Genomic DNA, 20,951 nt, shown 5'->3' on the forward strand with positions numbered 1-20,951 from the left:
AGAATTAAGATATGTACATTTTTTGTATTTTGCTTAAATATCTTTTTATTATTATTATTATTATTATTATTATTATTATTATTCAGTACTGCCCTATCGAAGCTAACCTTCAAATTCAAAATGTTTTCACCACTGACTCTTAGTTGCCTATGAGCCCCTCAGTTGTCCTCAGTGTGAAAAGATGGATCTCAAAATCATGCAGTAATTGTTAGAAAGGGTTAAAATACACAAAAAGGCTGAAATAACAAAGAATTAGTGGGACTGATGCTTTAGATAGAAACTAGATGCATCAAGGGCCGGGGGTGTGAAAACTTTTGAACAGAATGAAGATGTTTTCTTATTTTGCCTAAATATCTCATATATATATATATAAACGCATTATATATAATTATGTAATGAATTAGGTTAAATAGCTATCAGCTGTTACAATTAAGTACACAATTAGATAATACCAATTTAGGTCAACCAATTACCAAGCAATGCTTAATTTAGCTGAGTTTGTGGTGTAAAAAGGTTGCATTAGCAATTAAAGAAAAAACACTTAAGCAAAACATGGTCAGGTCAAATTGTCTAAATAATTTTTGGTCCCATATTGTTATCAATTTTACTGGTAGTATAAAGAACTTTTGGGTATATGCTACAGTTTACTTTATTTCGCTATTCTCAATTACACAAATGAACTATAGTGTCCTGCCCCCACTAGTAAAAAATATCAAAAATTATATCTGGTCTCTGAATATTTTTTGGTTTGACTGTGTGTGTATATATATGCAACTCATTATCTCACAATCTCAACTTTTCTACTCAAAACTGTGACTTTATTACTGGAAATTCTGACTTATATCTATATCTCTATCTATCTATCTATCTATCTATCTATCTATCTATCTATCTATCTATCTATATTATATCTCAGAACAATGCAGTGTATACAAAAGTGAGTACACCCTTCACATTTCAGCAGCCATTTTAGTATGTCTTCTCAAGGGACAATACTATAGAAATGAAACTTGGAGACATACTTGGCCACCCCATCACCTTCACTTACGGCTTCCTCAGCAAGGCATTTGTCATCTTTGTGTTGTGTTTGGGTCGTTATCATTTTGGAAAACTGCCGTTCAGCCTGGAAGGAAGGCATCATGTTCTGCTTCAGAATGTACAGTACATAGTTTCCCTCAATGAAGTATTGGGTATTAGTATTATATAAGGATTTTTCTGAAGAGAAGCGGGCAGTTTAACTGTTGAGGACAAACAAGGGACTCCACAGCTGTGGATTATTCAGGTTACAACTCAGTATTAAGAATCAAGCGTATGTAAACTTTTAAACTGGGTCATTTTAAACATTTTTCTTAATTATCATATATACATATGTGTGAATTATTAAAAATACACCAAATCCTACCAGATATCAAAAGAGCAACTATGAAAAGGAAAACTCTATTTCCCATGATGCCTTCGGCTCTAATGTACTCTGGGTGCGCGTTCTACCGGAAATACTCTTGTTGTGCCTGTGGATTTGATTTGTACAGGGCTGCCGTTTTACTGGCCTTACGGTAAGGAATCTCCAGCCTGCTATGCAAACCCTCCTTTCACTGCATGTCACAGATGGACATTAAATATATGATCTATTCACTTGTAGTTCGCTTTTAAGTTACACGAGCACAGATGTCGCTCATCTGGAGACCAAGCTAATGATGCTAACTGCATTAGCGTCTCCTTTTATCTTCATTATTTTCTCCAGTCGGTTTCTGCACCAAAACAGTTAAATGAACTCGTATGAAGAATTATGCAAATAAAAGACATTGAAATTAGACTGTGAATTGTTTGTTTATTAAGGGCAGTTGCCGTGACTAACACAGCTAAAGTTTAGCATGTAAGTTACGTTTTATACAGAAATACAGTGGTTATAATAATTTATACATTTTAAAACAAACTCAGAGTGATTTCTAAGGTGTTTAAAAGTCTTCATTTTATTACAGTAAATGCACTTACTGCTGTGCATATATATGTATGTATGTATACACTAACAGTCAAAAGTATTTGAACAGTAAGTTTTTTTTAAAGAAGTCTCTTCTGCTCACCAAGCCTGCATTTATTTGATCCAAAAGCAAAACAGTAAAATTTTGAAATATTCTTACTATTTAAAGTAACTGTTTTCTATCTGAATGTATTTTAAAATATAATTTATTCCTGTGATTTTAAGCTGATTTTTTTAGCATAATTACTCCAGTCTTCAGTGTCACATGATCCTTCAGAAATCATTCTAATATTGTGATTTGCTGCTCAAAAAAACATTTATTATTATTATGATGTTGAAATCAGCTGAGTAGAATTTTTTCAGGTCTCTGTGATGAATAGAAGTTCAGAAGAACAGCATTTATCTAAAATGTTACAACTATCTTTGTAACAATAGAATCACTTTTGATCAATTTAAAACATCCTTTCTAAATAAAAGTATCAATTTCTATCATTTCTTTCCAAAAAAATAAATTATACCGACTTCAAGCTTTTGAATGGTATAGTGTATAATGTTACAAAAGCTTTTTATTTCAGATAAATGCTGATGTTTGGATGTTTTTCCTATTCATTAATTCTGAAAACAAAAAGTACTCAATTGTTTTAAATATTGATAATAATAATAAATATTTCATAAATAGCAAATCAGCATACTAGAATCATGTGACAATGGAGACTGGAGTGATGATACTGAAAATTTAGCTTTGGTCACAGGAATAAATGACATTTTAAAATATATTCAAATAGAAAACAGTTATTTGAAATAGTTCAAATATTTCAAAATTTTCAAATAAATGCAGGCTTGGTGAGCAGAAGAGACTACTTTAAAAAAATGTTTAAAAATCCTACTGTTCAAAAACGTTTGACTGGTAGTGTATATATGTAACACGTCTAATAAATGACTTACTTTATGTCCTTCCAGCAGCTGCAGAAACCAGAGAAAATGAGTGATGGATTGGTTCAACTGCAGTCCAGCTCTCACCATAAAAACCTGCTCAATGCCATGTGGAAGCTGAGGACCATGGGAAACCTGTGCGACATTACGGTGCAGGTGGATTTTCAAGGAGAGCTGGAGGAGTTTGAAGCCCATCAGGTGGTCCTCGCCGCATCCAGCGGTTACTTCGAGTCCCGTCTGTTAGCTACCGACCAAGTGAAAAAGATATTCTTGTGTGATGTCTTACCACACACATTTGAGAAATTCTTAGTGTATGCGTACTTTGGAAAAATTGAGGTGGAAAAAAGTTACATCAGTACCGTATTGCAGATGGCTAGACTCCTGAAGTGCCAGGACTTAGTGGATGCTTGCGAGGCAGAAATTGGCAAAGGCGTTTCAGATGAAACTCGGCAGAAAGATGGCATGGATTCACATCCTCCAAGTACTGAAATCAAGTCAAAACAAGGACCGGTGAAAAGAGCAATGAAGAGAAAAAAGTCTGTGAAAGTGCCTGAAAATGTGAAGGAGACAGAACCAGATAGGAGAAGCAGAAGGTTAGCGGGGCGGAGAGTGTCTGTGGATTTTCCCCTGGAGAAGCCAAAGACGCAAACAGAAACCCTTAATGATTCCAAAACAGCAGAGGAAACGTCCCAAGATCCTGAGGGACAATCACAATCACAGGATGCACTGGGTGAAAAAGACGCTTGCGATGACACTGGCTCCGAATCCGCTCACGATGTGCCTGAAGATGAATCAGACTTCCAGCCTAATGAGGAAATGGATGAGGAGGACACCGAGAAGGAAATCAAGAGAGGAACAGCAAAGTACAGATGTGAAAAATGCAGCCGTTCATTCTACTACGAGAAAAGCTATCTGAAACACTTAAAGGTCAACCACGGGGTCCAAATGGACACTACGTTTCGTTGCGACATCTGCCAGCAGACGTTCGCCAACCGCTGCAACCTGAAAATCCACCAGCGGCACGTGCACAATGATGAGAGGCTCTTCCCATGTGAGGTCTGCAACAAAACTTTTAAGCGCAAGAAGGATGTGACGCGCCACAGGCGACAGGTGCACGAAGGTGGCACGGACAGACACTTCTGCCACATCTGCGGCAAGTCTCTGAGCTCCAAAACTGCTCTGACGCTGCACGAGAGGACACACTCGGGGCATAAACCCTTCAAATGTGATGAGTGTGGATCCAGGTTTTCCCAGAGTTCAGCGCTCAAGACACATCAAAGGTAGTGGGTGGCATCAGGGATGTACCAATTTAGGCCACACAAGTCATTTGAACAAACCTCAGACTTTAAATATTAGGGTGCTAAATATATTAATACTGACAAAAGCCAATTTATGGTAGCAAGTATAAGTAAATCATATAAGTAGTAATATCATAATGATGGCCAATATCATGTTATTTACATATACTGTATATGAATAAAAGTATATATTTAAGCAATAAGGTATGAGAGGCCGTGCTGTATCGTGAATAAATCACGGCTGATTTATTCATGATACAGCACAGCCTCAAGTACCTTATTGCTTTTATAAAACGGTTACCACACAATAAAAATATTAAAATCAAAAATATATATTAATTTGTATATATTAAGTTGTATGTTTTCATAAAGTAAAATCATTAACTGCCTTCCGCTGTAAAAAAGTAGTCCCTAACTGCTGCAGCTGTGTTTATGTTGCTAAGGGTGGTTGCTAAGGGGGTTCAATGATACACAAAACCGTTGAGTGAAGCGGTCATAGCAGTGCCGTATCGTGAATACGACACAGCTGCTGACCAATCAGAATTGAGGAATGGAACTAACCGTTTTATAAATGTAAATAACATATTAATTTGTATTACATCATTTTATTCGCATTTGCACTTATGCATTTAGCTTTTATGCATGCAAATAATATAATATAATATAAAAATCATATTATGTTATATTTTTTCCTCAAAATCAAATTTAGGCATTTTTTTTGTATTGTTAATAACTAAGAATTTTTAAAATGTAGTTTTTATGGTATGGTCAATAACCTTATACTAATATATATATATATATATATATATATATATATATATATATATATTTATTTATTTATGCATTTAATGGCCACTTTTTTCATAAATGTAAAAAATATGTTAAATTATATTACATGATTTTATTCACATTTTCACTTTAGCTTTTATGCATGTATGTAAATAATCTAATGTAATATAATAAAGGCCATTATATTATATTATATTATATTATATTATAGATTTATGCATAAAAGGGGAAAAAAATATACAAAAATTGGTGCAATAATAATAGTTTAAAAAGTAAATGTGGCAAATACTCATTACACATCCCTAATGAACATTTTGGGTTACGCATTTAATATTTATGCATTCTGTCTTGTCTTTTTAATCCAGGATCCACACCGGAGAGAAACCTTTCGCCTGTGACCTCTGTGATGCCAGATTTACCCAGAACCACATGCTGTCTTACCACAGGAGATGCCACACAGGTGAGCCAACAGATTCCTGTTGCTTAAAGAGAAATAACATGATAGCAAATGATAATAACTTCCTCTTCTCTGTCCAGGTGAAAAGCCATTCATGTGTGAGAACTGTGGAAAGAGCTTTGCATCCAAAGAATACCTGAAACATCACAACCGAATCCATTCAGGATTCAGACCCTACAAATGCGAAACCTGCGAAAGAACGTTTGCGCAGAGGAACTCCCTCCACCAGCATATGAAAATACACACAGGTATACTTCACAAATGATCCAATATTGACATGCATTTTACTTAGAAAGTGCAAAAATGGTTTTCAAAGTCATTCAGATAATGTAAAACAATGGCAACAGCAATTGGATGAAAGACATCAATGTGCATTAGTAATATAGCTCTAGACTGGCATTTATCAAGTAATGCACAACTGATGTACGGTTCAGATTTGTGTATATATGCACATTCATTAAAAGCAAAATTTATGAGTTAACAGCTTTTTTTTTTTTTTTCACAGGGGAAAGGCCTTATCATTGTAAGGATTGTGATAAGCAGTTCACTCAACTCAACGCCCTTCAAAGACATCAGAGAATCCACACCGGAGAGAAGCCATACATGTGCAGCATGTGTGGAAGAACATTCACAGACAAATCCACCGTACGCCGGCACACTCTGGTAAAGATCCTGCAACTTCAAACAGCAGTTTTATTAAGTGGATTTATACGGACTATAAAAATCTTCACACCCATGGGCTTTAAGTTCAGTGCATTACAACATTAAATAATGATGATTGAACTATAAATGGTGCAAAAGGTCTAGAAAGGGCTGTGAATATTTTTATAGGCATCAGTATGCCTATGATAAATGCCAGCTAAACCTGTGTTACTGAATTTCCTACCTGTACACTACAATGTAAAATATACAGCAAGAATGTATTAAATTGAGTAAAAGGAAAGACATTTACACTACCAGTCAAACGTTTTTGAACAGTAAGATTTTTAATTCTCCTGCTCACTAAGCCTGCATTTATTTGATCCAAAGTACAGCAGTCCAACAGTAAAACTGTGAAATATTTTTTACCATATAACTCTTTTCTATTTGAATATATTTTAAAATTTTATTTATTTCTATGATTTCAAAGCTGAGTTTTTAGCATCATTACTCCAGTCAAATGATCCTTCAGAAATCATTCTAATATTCTGATTTGCTGCTCAAAAAAACCATTCATTATTATGTTGAAAACAGTGGAGTATGTTGATGAATAGAATGTTCAGAAGAACAGCATTTATCTGAAATAGAAATCTTTTGTAACATTATAAATGTCTTTATCATCACTTTTGATCAATTTAAAGCATCCTTGCTAAATAAAAGTATTAATTTCTGAAGGATCTGAAGGACACTGAAGACTGGAGTAATGATGCTAAAAATTCAGCTTTGCATCACAGGAATATATTACCTTTTAAAATATATTACTATAGAAACCAGTTGTTTTAAATTGGAAAAATACGATTTTACTGTATTTTTGATCACATAAATGCAGTCTTGGTGAGCATAAGAGAATTCTGGTATATAGAACACAATAAATCAAGGTAAACTTAGCAGGTTCAGAGAACACCAGTTGCACTTTTTTGGGCTATTTATAGTTATCAAACTCTCAGAACATTAATATTAAATACATAGTCTACCAGTCATAAGATTTTTATAACTTTGCCTATAATACAAGGCCAGCATCTCCGAACATACACTACCAGTCTCTTCTGCTCACCAAGTCTGAATCTATTGTATTATATATTTTTATTATTTATTATTAAAAATGTAAACACACACACATACATACATATTATTTTCAATTATTAAAGATCACACACACACACACACACACACACACACACACATATATATATATATATATATTAGGGCTGTCAATCGATTAAATTTTTTAATCGCGATTAATCGCATGGTTGTCTTGAGTTAACTCGCGATTAATCGCACATTTTTATCTGTTCTAAATGTACCTTAAATTAACACTTTTTAAAGTTTTTAATACTCTAATCAACATTGGCATGGATGCTTTAAGCAAATATGTGCTTATTATCAGTGAAACCATACTTGACTAGACTAACTTGTTTCAAATGTCATAGATGTTTTTCAAATAACTTGTTCATGTCTATTAGACACATGAAAAAAAGAACATAGAAACACCAGGTTCCCATTACTTCTCTTTCTTTGCACTGAGCAATTTACTTACACAAGCCTGTTTACATTATTTGCAGGACAGGGCAGCTCACTTCTTCTGAACATGCAAAATCTACGTTTATTATTACATTTGTTTGCCTCTAGGTGCCCACATACTGTCATTTGATGCAGCCAAGTTCTCAACAAAACTGTTTCCATTGTTTTGATGTAATATTTCTGTTATCAGACAACCAAAGTAATATGAAATAATAACTGAAAAAAAATCCTGAATTATGATCATGATTCAATCACTGAAAAGAATCATTTACCGGCATCTGGACATAAGTCACTATTCCCTGCATTATTATCGTTGTTTTTAACTTCCTGTTTGAATGCCTTCAGGATCCTTTGACTTTTTAGGTGTTTAGCCATTTAAAGTTATGTGATCCCAAAAACCTGCTTCTTTTATGTTTTAATGTATTGTTTTGGTTATAATGTACTGATTGGAGAGCCTGGTCTCATGCAAATGCGCACTAGCACGACTTTCTGTTTCTATTTGGCGTGCTATTAACAAGCTGAAATTAACTTTGGCGTACATATGATATGCAATTATGCATGTGTTTGACGTGCATTTAATACGCCGTTTTCGCGTGCATACTCGTATGTGGCTTTACGCATCAACCCCACAGCAACAATCCTAACGTAGCCCGACTCCGCTTGCATTCATTAAATATGGCAGAAGTGCCGGTGTACGCAAAAGGATAAAATACAGAAGTACCTGCGTACCGGTGTTGTGCCTTTTTTCGACCCCTGCCAAATTATGACCCCCTCTCGTTGAAAGCGCTACCTGATTGCCTAATCCTAACCCCACCCCTAATCCTAACCCCTCCCCCACACCTAACCCTAAACCTACCAATACTAGGGGGGTAGTAATCTGGCGGGGGTCAGAATTCGGCACAACACCGGCCCACTTCAAGCACTGGAATGAACATAACATCTGTTTTAACCGAAAGCGCTGCTCCACTGCCGCTCGCTGAACAGAGCAGACGCAGATATGAAGAGAGGGAGGTGCGCGCGCATTCATTGGGAGACCTCACGCACGTTCAGCAAAACCGAAGAGCCTCAGAAACTATATTGGGTTTGTCCAATTATGTGTTTATGTATTGTTGCTAGACACTTTTCGCTAGGTTGGCAGCACTGCATCCATTTCTTTAACTATGGGCTAGGTAGTGGGTCAAACAGAAATGCGCGCTGCGTTAATCGCGCGTTAATAAAATTAGTGCCGTTAAAATGAATTTGCGTTAACGCGCGATTAACGCGTTAATTTTGACAGCCCTAATTTTTATATATTGTAATTTTTTTTATTATATTTTAAAATATATTCAAATAGAAAACAGCTGTTTTAAATAGTAAAAAATTTAAATATTTTTACTGTTTTTGCTGTACTTTGGATCAAGTAAATGCAGGCTTGAGCAGAAGAGACTTAAAAAAAAAAAAACACCCATTCAAAATCTTACTATTCAAAAACTTTTAACTGGTAGTGTATATTAATAATGCATATTATTTTTCATTGTTAATAAGTTAGTAGGGATTGAGAAGTGTGCATTGAGACTTAGTATAACCAGACTTTTTCTCGATGCAGACTCATGACAAACAAACTCCATGGAAGAACTACCTGGTTGTTCTGGAGGGAAATGTCGAAGACAGAGCCAAGAAGCCGAAAGGCTCTTCTCAGAAGAAGGACAAGGCGTCCGCCGCTGTTTCCGAAGTGCAGGCTCCTGAAAGCGATGCACAGAAGACCCAAGAAGTGGTGGCTGTTTCCGGAGAGCCCGTGACTATTTCCGGAGACTGGGCCGGACCTGGAACCATCGCGCTGGTCAGCCATACGGCCCTGGGCGGCCTCACAGTCATCCAGACCGAAGTGCCCGCAGGCACACAACTGCAGCCTTTAGTCACCACAGACGGCACCAGCGTGATCTCTCTGGATGCTTCTGCGGTCGGGATGCCCGTAACCGTTCCCTTTTCCATCCCCATTTCGGTTGCCCATTCCATCGGCGTTTCTTCGATATCTGGTTCTGTGCCTATCACCGTCACCAGTCACGTTTCAGACGCCATACTTGCTCCGGCAACGACTGCGGCGACATCAGAAGCGACAGAGAACGGTCTGGTTTCGGCTGCAGTCGACGAGTGTGTATCGGTTCAGTCTGTTGTGGTGGGAGAGACGGACTGTGCGGACACTCAACAGGAAGTCAGCGAAAACATACAGACTGCTGAGGCTTCCAACAACATGGAAATCTCAGTAGGAGAGTAGATTCTACTGTTCTGCTTCAGTTGAATCTAGTCACAATCAAGCTTTGATTGTAAATATCGGCTGTAAATACTGTTTTGCTTTATGGAAGACATGAAAGTGTTCATTTCTCATCTTGAATGAGGAAAGTGATTGGAGAAAGCCTTCTATAATGTGTGTAACTAGTACAATTCTTGAATCACAGTGTTAAATTCTGCTTGGGTTTGTTTTTGACAACATCATATGAATTCATCTTCCATTTCTAGGGAACATCTTGGAACATTAAGTTTTTTAGTGATTCTTGTAAAACCTTTTTGTTGCTTTTTGTTGTCAGTATGTTTTTTGCTGATATTTATTATGCTTAACACTACATCAAAGGTGCATATTAATAAAATAAAATGCATATTCAGAACACAATACTAAATTTTTCGTACCCTATTATGTGTATAATATTTACAATCAAGAGAGCGTTCCTTAAAATCACTCAATAAAGTGTCTATTAAATTTAGTTAGCTTTTTCATTTCTAATTTATCTGTTGTTGTTTTTTTTTTTTACTTTACTTTTGTTTTGGATTCAAATATATAAAGAAAATAAGTGAGTGCTGTAATTTTTTTATCATAATATAGTAGATTTTAGACAACATTTACTTTCAGTCCATAATCCTGTATATACTTTATTTTAATATCGTAATATTAATTATAATTGTTATACGTTTTTTAATATTATATTTTATTGTTTATTATAAAAAAGACTTATTACAATTACAAAAAAATCTTATATATATTTTTTAATATAAAATGTGTTTTTGTATATATTATTTATTTTATTTATTTAATGTATAATGTAGAATATATTATATAATATTTTATTACATAAAATTATTTTTTCTATTATTAATTATATTGTTTTATTTAAGAAATATCAATATTGCATATTATATATAATATTTATTAAAAGACACACACACACACACACACACACACACAGAATAAATATTGTTTAATATTTCATAATTATTATTATTGTTATTATTTATTACTAAACATATATATTGCATAAAATATATTAATTTTTATTTGTTACTAATTAAAAGACACACACACACACACACACACACACACACACACACACACACACACACACACGTATATATACACAATTCTTTTTTTAATTATATATTTTATTAAATTATATATAATGTATTTTTATATATATTTGTATCTTTTTTATCATTTATTATAAAACATTACATATATACATTTATAAACTTTATTCTTAATTATATATAATATATATATATATATATATATATATATATATATATAATTTAAATTATTCATAATTTTAATATATTTTTACTTCAAAATATATATTTAAAATGTGTGAAAAATGTTTAAAATGTAATATATATAATTTATTTTTTTACATTCACTTCTTATGTTTACTTTTACTTAACTATCCATATTCTTTAAATTATCGTCAATGTCCACCGCACAAACAATGCTGGATTTACTCACCAAAATGCAAAATGTAACACTATTTTGAAGTATTACACAACTGTAAAGCCTAGCTTAGCAAACACTACTATGTAATATAACAGACTTATGTAGCCATTTCAGTATTGGTTTTTATTTCTGTACATTCTCACAGGCATTCAGCAAAGACATCAGTTGCTCTGTGGGAAAGTACATTGTTTAGTACTCTATGTCTTCATGGCTTCTTAAAAACTCTAGAATATGGTAAAATACGAACGTCACGACACGTAAAACACAGATGACATGCGCTGCTAAAGACCACAGGAGTGGAGAGTGTACATGAGCTATGCATTCACAACACGACACACATAGAGCATGTTAATAAAGGTTATACAAGGATTTTACAAACGCATCCATTTCAGTGCTGATGGAGATGATAGACGGTGTAAAAATATTTGGTAAATGATTTTTTTGGGATATTATTAGAATAATAATATATATAATTCTGCCTAATTGTAATATTATTAGACTAATAATATTTTCTGAATAATATTAATAGTTAAAATAAATAAATAAACATAAGAAAAAAACATTTCTGTAATAACTGAAATACCAATTCAAAATAGTGGATTGTGGGAAACTGAAATGCTCAGTCCTGCATGAATGTCTGAGAATTTTGAGGCCTGCATGCCAACTAGGTTGAGCAGACTAAAAAAATTGCACAATTAAAAACAATGTCTAAATAATAATAATAATAATAATAATACACAATCCTGCTGCACTGACTGAATAATTCTATCTGTACAATTCATGCAGCTCTAGCACGTAGCAATTCAGTGGCTGTTGCAAAAACAACTCGAGGACTATCTCAAATCCCCATTGTATTCTTGAATTTCCTTCTTGTGAACCGGTTGACTCCGTGTTTCCAAAAATACCCTCGTAATGCAACAGGGGAACCCGGAGCAGATCTATGAACTGGAGTGCTAAATTTTTGATATGTGCTATATTATATAACTGGATATCAATGTAACAGTACAGGCTTATAAGTATATTCTCTAGAAATGTTGCAGCAATACATTTTGACATACTGTTTTGGGAAACCCAGACTTGGCCATTGCACAGAACTGATGTGAAATGGAAGGGGGGAAGGAGGGTGCCATGCAGTGGGTGAAAGCCCCACTGTCCAGATCATTTTAGGTCGCCCTCGTCCCCCTGAATGGTCTTCTTGATCCGCAGAAGCATGGTGGTGAGCCACTGGTCCAAGCGTGAGATGGAGTCAAACTCCTTCACCTAAAAGACAAGGAAAATAATAAACACTATATGAGATTTCTGACATTAGCGTCACCAAAAATAGTTGTAAAAGTAAGAAACTGGTCGAGTACATATGGTGCGTTCAAGTCTTCCTGGGAAGTTTGTATTTATGAGTTTGGAAGTCAATTATGATGTCAAATGTGTTCAAGTTGGCAATGTACACTACCAGTCGAAAGTTTTTGAACAGTAAGATTTTTAATGTTTTTAAAGAGGTCTCTTTTGCTCACCAAGCCTGCATTTATTTGATTCAAAATATAGCAAAAGCAGTAAAATTCTGAAATATTTTTACTATTTAAAATAACGGTTTTCTATTTGAATATATTTTAAAATGTAATGTCTTGTGATCAAAGCTACATTTTTAGCATCATCACCCCAGTCTTCTGTGTCTCATGATCCTTCAGAAATCATTCTAATATGCTTATTTGCTGCTCAAAGGTTTTTTATTATTATTATTATTAATATTAATATTTAATATTATATAATTTACCATTGATTACAATTTTTCAGGATTCTTTGATGAATAGAAAGATCCAAAAATCAGCATTTATCTGAAATAAAAAAGCTTTTGTAACATTACACAATATAACATTCAAATACGTGGGGTCAGTACAATTTAATAAGTATATAAATGAATACTTTTATTTAACAAGGATGCTTTAAATGGATCAAAAGTGATGATAAACACATTTATAATGTTACAAAAGATTTCTATTTCAGATAAATGCTGTTCTTCTGAACTTTCTAGTCATCAAACAAACCTAAAAAAAAAAATCAACATAATAAATGTTTTTGAGCAGCAAATCAGAATATTAGAATGATTTCTGAAGGATCATGTGACTGGACTAATGATGCTAAAGATTCAGCTTGGAAATATATTATAAATATATTATTCAAATAGAAAACATTTATTTTAAATAGTAAATTATTTCAAAATGTTACTGTTTTTGCTGTACTTTGGATCAAATAAATGCAGGCTTGGTGAGCTAAGAGACTTCTTTAAAAAAATAGTAATAGTAGTAAATAGTAGTAGTGTACGTTCAAAAAAAAACCCTGCATCAGTGTTTTTTAAATCAAGTTTTGTTAAGTAAATTGTTTTATATTCTATTGTAATTCTACAATACTATCATATTTTGTACATCTAAGCCAGTTTTATCATAAATGGAAAAAAAAAAATCTATAAATGAAATGTCAATATTGATGCCGAATCTATTGCATCTACCATATTTTTACACCGATACCCTATAAGTATTTCAACATTATAAATTTTTTTATATAATGTAGTTAAGAAATATGATAACAAATCTCAAGGTAAAAGTCATACCGCTTCTGTGAAAGCCTCTGCGTTTTGCTCCTCATGGGCTTCTAGAAGTTTCTGTAAGGACAAAACCTCTTTATTAGTACACAACAATGAATATTAATTTTTGGAACTGTTGCCAAACAACTACTTCCAATGCGACAGATTTCTGTGTGGTTTTTATCATGATACTATGCAATTGTTAGTTTGTTCTGGATTGTTGCCCATGTCCTGTCACAGGTTTGAGGCAAAAAAATGGCATTAAAATGAACATAAATGCCAACAAATTAATGAAAAGGAGACACAAAATTGCCCTGCACAATTCATCTAAATCAATTACGACTGCTGTGATTCAAGTGAAATATGAAAATGAATAAAGAGTGTACAGCATTATATTTAGATCTGCTCATGTTGCATCCAAGATTTTGCTTTACACGCTGTTTTTGCAGTATTTTTATTGACCGCTTCAGTAATGGGGAACATTCTTTGCTTATTTTCTGTATATAATGTATTCCCAATAGGAATAAATGTTTTGTTTTTTTTCATGCTACTAAGATAACCAATGTTAAGTCTTGATTTTATGCGTAAAGACTAAAAGTGTAATGATTTCTTGCATTTTAATTGTATAATTTATATACTTCATGCAGTGTTGTTTTCGTCAACGATGACGATGACGAAATCATTTCGTTGACGCCACTTTTTTTCATGACGATAACGAGACGATGACGAGATAAAAATGGCTCGTTGATGACTAAAACATGACGAGACGTGTGTGAGTTTTCGTTGACGAGACGAGAATAGACGAAAATGTTAGTGGGTGGTCCGTCAGACGTTTAAAATGCATGACATTTCCGCTTATTGTGCATGCCAATTAAAACTTAAAAAGTATCTGACGCTATGGCAAGCCGTTTTAGCATTAAATACTCTTTGCTATACTAGTATGGCAAGCCGTTTTAGCATTCCATCCTTGTTTGTCTTTTATGTTCTAAAACATTCCTTCATTATTGTAATTATTGGTGAAAATAGTCGATCCGGAAGCTCACATTGTGTTGAACTATAGATCTGCTATCTTCAGAACTTATAAGTGACACTACCCAACAGCAAAATACTTACTGACCTACATTAATTTGTTAAAAGACTACTTTTTTCCCTTTTTTTTGACTAAAACTAGACTAAAACCTTTTTGACTTTGTCAACTAAAATTGGACTAAAACTATCACATATAGAAGTGACTAAAATTTGACTAAAACTAAGAAGCATTTTAGTCCAAAAGACTAAGACTAAATCTAAGATGGTTGTCAAAAACAACACTGACTTCATGTAGGCTATTTAAAATTACAATAATTAAAAAAAAAAAAAAGTCCTTATAAAGGTAAAAATGCTCCAAAAAAATCACTTCCAGAGAGGAAAACATCAGTTCTGACTCTGTCCTATCAGATGTGGTTTAAGTCCTTTAATGCAAGCAGATTTGACCTACTAGTCTAAACCAAATGTGTTTTTATATGTTGTGAACTATATTATCACAAACCTTGAGAAGCTTGCATTCTCTTGAATCTGAGAAGGCTGGAAACATCTCTTCATACTTTCCAACAGCAAGCTACAACAGAAAAGATTTCACACATATTATCTGCAGTTCATATATATATATATATATATATATATATATATATATACACACACACACATGGTGGAGAGCTTACCTTTGCGTTTAACTCGTCCACGATGAAGTGGCACAAGGAAGCTTTGAAGAAGTATTCTTTGGCGCTGTATTTCAGTAGGGGATTGTCCATGGTGTTGCTTCCAACCTGTTTATGAAGACAGACAGGAATTCCCGTGTGACTTAGTGAATGTCGGTGAGCGAGTAATTTGCTAAGAATCTGCAGGAGATCGACAGATGGCTTACCTGCTCATAAATCTCTACTGCTTTCTGGTACTGCTCTAACTGAGCGCTGTATGAAGCCACCTTCAGCAGACACTTGTTTGCAGAGCTGTAAATGAAGCAAACAGACCATATCAAAGCTTAAAGTAACATTCAAAATACCTTAATTAATCATAAAAACCTCTCCTTAGAAACAAAGTGGTTGAACATGGGTGAAACAACAGCAAGGTCTTGATTATTTGGCTTCTGCTAAGCAGGCTTACCTGTTTGATTCCTCTCCTTTGTAATAGTCAGCAGCTTGTTCATAATGTGCAATCGCCTATGGACAATTAAAAACAGAAATCTCTATTTTTAAAGTTGACGAAATATGGTTATTTTTAACACTGAGTGTTTACATGCACAACAAATAACTATATGTGATTCTGGACCACAAAACCAGTCTTAAGTAGCATGGGTAATATTTGTAGCAACAGCCAAAAATACATTGTAAGGGTCAAAATTTGCCATTTTTCTTTTATGCCAAAACTCATTAGGATATTAAGATCATGTTCCATAAAGATATTTTGTAAAATTCCTACTGTAAATACATCAAAACTTAATTTTTTTATTAGTAATCTGCATTGCCACTAAATAAAACTAATAACAAAACAAAACCACACAACATATTTATTAATTTAACAAAAATAAAAATAGAAAAAAGGCTAATTCAAAATATTAAAATAAAATGAAAAAAAAATGTATCAAATGATTATGATATTAAGTAAATTATTGCTATCAATAATAATTACTACATTTTTTTATTCATTTTTATTGAAGAAAAAAATCTAGGTGTTTGCTAAAATGTTTCTATTTAAGCAAACACCAATATTTTGATATTTAAGGCGCCATTTAGATTTTTTTGCACCCTCAGATTCCAGATTTATAAATATTGTCCTATACATCAATGGAAAGCTTATTTATTCAGCTTTAAGACTAAGAATAGATCTCAATTTCAAAAAAATTGACCCTCATGACTGGTTTTGTGGTTCAGGGTCACATATAGCTGCTAACTTTCAGAAGACAACTTCAAAAAAAGATTATAAAAGCTGTTTACATTTGTAAAAATTTATTCTGCAATATTCATCAATTATACAAATATATTGATAATAATTGCATTATTATAAATAATAAGAAACATTAATGAGCCATTAATAATGATGGTAAAATATTGTAAATATCAATTAATAAATTTGTTATTAATAATAATTATTAGTTTTTATTAATTTTTATTGAAGAAAAAAATCTGGGTGTTTGCTTAAATGTTTCTCACTGGAAAAAGAGCCATATAAAGTGTAACCTTTAATAATGCATTATAATAATTTATTATAAATAATATACTTTTATTATTATCATTATTTTACATTATATTACATTTTATTTTCTCTTTTGGATGTTTATGAACTCACCAAGAACCTCATTTAAAGTGTGAACTTTATTTATAATAACACATTATAATCATTTATTATGAATAATAATAATGCATAATATTATATATAATATGTTTTTTTTGTGCTGGGAAGACAGCAAAACAGCTCAAATGTATTTTGAGATTAGGAAATCTTCATTTGTATCAACATTTGTAAAACCAGCTTATGAACACCTGCTGAATTATTAGCATCAATCCAGTTGTTTTGTGTTTTCTACAAAGTTAGTCTTAAGAATTTGTCGTTCTACAGAACATGGTTGTCTTACAGCACTCCACTTTCCAGTATAAGATACCTTCAGTTTATACCAAATAAGCATTTTTGTACCTTCTCAATGTCCACCAGCTCTGCCTCGTACACCTCAGCGATTGTGATATGATGCTTGGCTGCGATGGTGAATCTTCCCTGAAGATAGAATGAAGGAGACAGTGGAATATTCCTTCAGTATCCATCAAGCTTTACCTATCTGAATATCTACATTCTTTGCTGATTCCATATGTACTTAGGATAATGATTCTGGGCCTCATCTAGGGACGTTTAGGAAATTTCTCCCTTATTTTAAAATAAGGGTGTTTCTGCTATAATAGTCGGTGGATTGCTAGACAGCTAAAAAAAAAAAAACATGTTTTCTCTCAAATGAAATGGTATAGAAATGGAACAGCCTGCATGAACATTATATGAACTATGATTTTGAATGCTACAAAAACATCTTACCATGTCTGTGTAAATATCAATGGCTGCGTTTAAGCACTTGATAGCCTCTAATCGCAAGCATTAAAGAGAAGGAATAGGAAAAGTTAGACACTCAGAGTTATGGTCAATGATATGGAAAAACTATTTATCTAAAGCCACTTTATGTTTATTCAGTAATTTAATATTTAATCTACTCTTTATTATATATATATAAGCAATTAAACTAGTCAAACGTAGTTATTACTTTGATTAACCTTTTAATCAACTGACAGCCCATATTACAATATAAACACGCACTTTATATCTCTATAGCATACACAGCTACATTGCTGAATTATTGTGTCTAAAGTCAACTGTTAACATTTCTAAAAAACTGTATATTCAAATGTAAATTCTTTGATTTTTGCAACACATTTCTAAGTGGACTGTGGCATCATATCTACTTTCACAAACTGATTTCATCAAAATCTCAATGCAATTGTAATATTAGTTGCAACATTCATTATTATGCCATACTGAAAACTTTCAGTATTGATATTGGTAATTAAATGTAGAACTATTTAAACTGCTGTCATAAACTGAAATAAAATAAAATGGAAAACTACTTGATATGAAATAAATAAAAAATATTTTTGATTTATATCATATAATTATGATATGAAAACTGAAATAAAAATAAGCTTCAGTTGATGTACTAAAATTATTGAAATTAAAACAAAAATAAATTACGGCTAAAGAGAAATATTACGAAAAACACTCAATAACACTAATAACAAAACAAAAGCACACAACAAAATTAATAAAAATCAAACAAAAATAGAAAAAAGGCTAATTCAAAACATTAAAAATAATATATAAATAATACTAAAATAGCTTAAATAGTATATTAAATGTAAAACTATTAAAATAGCTGTCATAAACGAAAATAAAATAAAATTGAAAAATATTTGAAATAGAATGAAAAAAGTAAATTACAAAAGATTTATCAAATGATTATGAAAACTGAAATAGAAATAAGCTTCAGTTGATGAACTAAAATTATTGAAAATAAAACAAAAACAATTTAAAGCTAAAGAGAAATATTACAAAAAGCACTAAATGACGCTAATAAAAAAAAAAACACAACGAAATTAATAAAAATTAAACAAAAATATTGAAAAAAGAAAAAAGGCTAATTCAAAACATTAATAAATACTATATAAATAATACTAAAATAGCTTAAATAGTATATAAACAATACTAAAATAACACTGTTCAGCTCACACAGAAACAACTGCTTTAACAAATGAGCACTAATAAAGTACTGATATTGGTAATTAAATGTAAAACTATTAAAATAGCTGTTATAAACTGAAGTAAAGCTAAAATAAAATTGAAAAAATATTTGAAATAAAATGAAAAAAAGAAAAGATTTATCAAATGATTATGATATGAAAACTGAAATAGAAATAAGCTTCAGTTGATGTACTGAAATTATTGAAACTAAAACTAAAATGATTTAAAGCTAAAGAGAAATATTACAAAAAAACGAAAACAAAACAAAAGCACATAAAATTAATTGAACTTAAAAAGATCAAATAAAGGCTGAAAATATAAAAAAGGCTAATTCAAAATATTATATAAAAAATACTAAAATAACACTGTTCAGTTCACACAGAAACAACTGTTTTATCAAATGTTAATGAATCTATTCAGCAATAAAGTGATAAGATGAACTTGTTTAGGATTATATGATGTATCCCACATCTTGAGATGCGTCACCTTCATCTCATTTACAATAAATCAACTGATTGTCATGAAGCTGTGAGTTCAAATCTATGGCCTCACCTTGTGGATCTGCCTTCTTGAAGGCGTTTCCCGCATCGATGTAGCTGGTGGCCGAATCATGTTTATTCTGAAGCTGCATGTGAAGTCTGGCCGCCTGACAGAAAGCATTGCCTGCAGCTGGATACAAACACACAAACCTCATCAGGAGAATATGAACATATAATAAACATCATAATATATCCTTTATATTACAAACAAAGCTTTTTAGTTATTCAATTACATTCACTTCATTAATGAGGTTATATTCATTCAGAAATATTTCTATTTTAGCAGTTGTACATATTAAAATGCATGAATGAAAGATTTGTATATTGCATAATGACCTCTTAAGCATTATATAATAAAATTATGCTTGTTAAAGATGAAGTATGTCATGTCTGCACTACTAAAAAGTACGTACCACTCCAGTTTTTGGCCATTTTGAACATGTTGGCCGCTCTGGCGTACATCTCACATGCCTCTTCCACTTTGTGATTTCCTCTGAAAGACGTCAGAAGATTCAGTAATGCAAATTTTTTTCCATCTTAATGAAAAGTAGAATGTTTGTCTAACAAATCCACAAGCTAAACACGTTATTCTTCTTATAATTCTTACTATTATTATTATCAATATTTAAAACAGTTTTCAGGATTCTCTGATGATTAGAAAGAACCAAAGATCAGCATTTATCTGAAATGAAAAGCTTTTGTAACATTATATACTATACCATTCAAAAGCTTGAAGTCAGTGTATTTTTTTAAATAGAAATTAATACTTTTGTTTAGCAAGGATGGTTTAAATTGATTAAAAGTGATGATAAAGACATTTATAACATTACAAAAGATTTTTATTTCAGATGCTGTTCTTCTGAACTTTCTATTCATCAAAGAAACCTAAAATAATGACTCATCAGCTTTCAACATCAAAATAATAATAAATGTTTTTAGAGCAGCAAATCAGAATATCAGAATGATTTCTGAAGGACCGTGTGACTGAAGTAATCATACTTAAAATTCAGCTTTGAAATCACAGGAATAAATTACATTTTAAAATATGTTCAAACAGATAACAGTTATTTTAAATAGTAAAAATATTCCGAAATTTTACTGTTTTTGCTGTGCTTT

General features: G+C 32.3%; 2 protein-coding genes across 2 annotated transcripts in view; one reads left to right on the forward strand and one right to left on the reverse strand.

Annotated features, from left to right (window-relative positions):
- The first annotated feature begins 1,488 nt into the window (after positions 1–1,488).
- gzf1 (GDNF-inducible zinc finger protein 1) lies at positions 1,489–10,413 on the forward strand. The gene is made up of 6 exons (XM_073816708.1): positions 1,489–1,553; positions 2,939–4,191; positions 5,364–5,458; positions 5,536–5,703; positions 5,961–6,118; positions 9,261–10,413. The coding sequence occupies exons 2-6, from the start codon at positions 2,960–2,962 to the stop codon at positions 9,927–9,929; spliced, it is 2,322 nt and encodes a 773-aa protein (XP_073672809.1). The 5' UTR covers positions 1,489–1,553; positions 2,939–2,959; the 3' UTR covers positions 9,930–10,413.
- A 1,106-nt stretch (positions 10,414–11,519) lies between these two features.
- Positions 11,520–20,951, reverse strand: part of napbb (N-ethylmaleimide-sensitive factor attachment protein, beta b) — an 11,084-nt gene continuing 1,652 nt past the window's right edge. The window contains exons 2-11 of the mRNA XM_073853224.1: positions 20,249–20,328; positions 19,849–19,965; positions 18,043–18,089; positions 17,656–17,733; positions 16,129–16,184; positions 15,890–15,974; positions 15,687–15,791; positions 15,515–15,583; positions 14,014–14,064; positions 11,520–12,671 (exon numbers count right to left, since the gene is read on the reverse strand). Of these exons, the coding sequence (XP_073709325.1) occupies positions 12,570–12,671; positions 14,014–14,064; positions 15,515–15,583; positions 15,687–15,791; positions 15,890–15,974; positions 16,129–16,184; positions 17,656–17,733; positions 18,043–18,089; positions 19,849–19,965; positions 20,249–20,328 (790 nt within the window). The 3' untranslated portion in view covers positions 11,520–12,569. The remainder of the gene's footprint in view (positions 12,672–14,013; positions 14,065–15,514; positions 15,584–15,686; positions 15,792–15,889; positions 15,975–16,128; positions 16,185–17,655; positions 17,734–18,042; positions 18,090–19,848; positions 19,966–20,248; positions 20,329–20,951) is intronic.

The sequence above is a fragment of the Garra rufa genome, chromosome 13 (genome assembly GCF_049309525.1).
Source record: "Garra rufa chromosome 13, GarRuf1.0, whole genome shotgun sequence".
In the NCBI taxonomy this organism is placed as follows: Eukaryota; Metazoa; Chordata; class Actinopteri; order Cypriniformes; family Cyprinidae; genus Garra; species Garra rufa.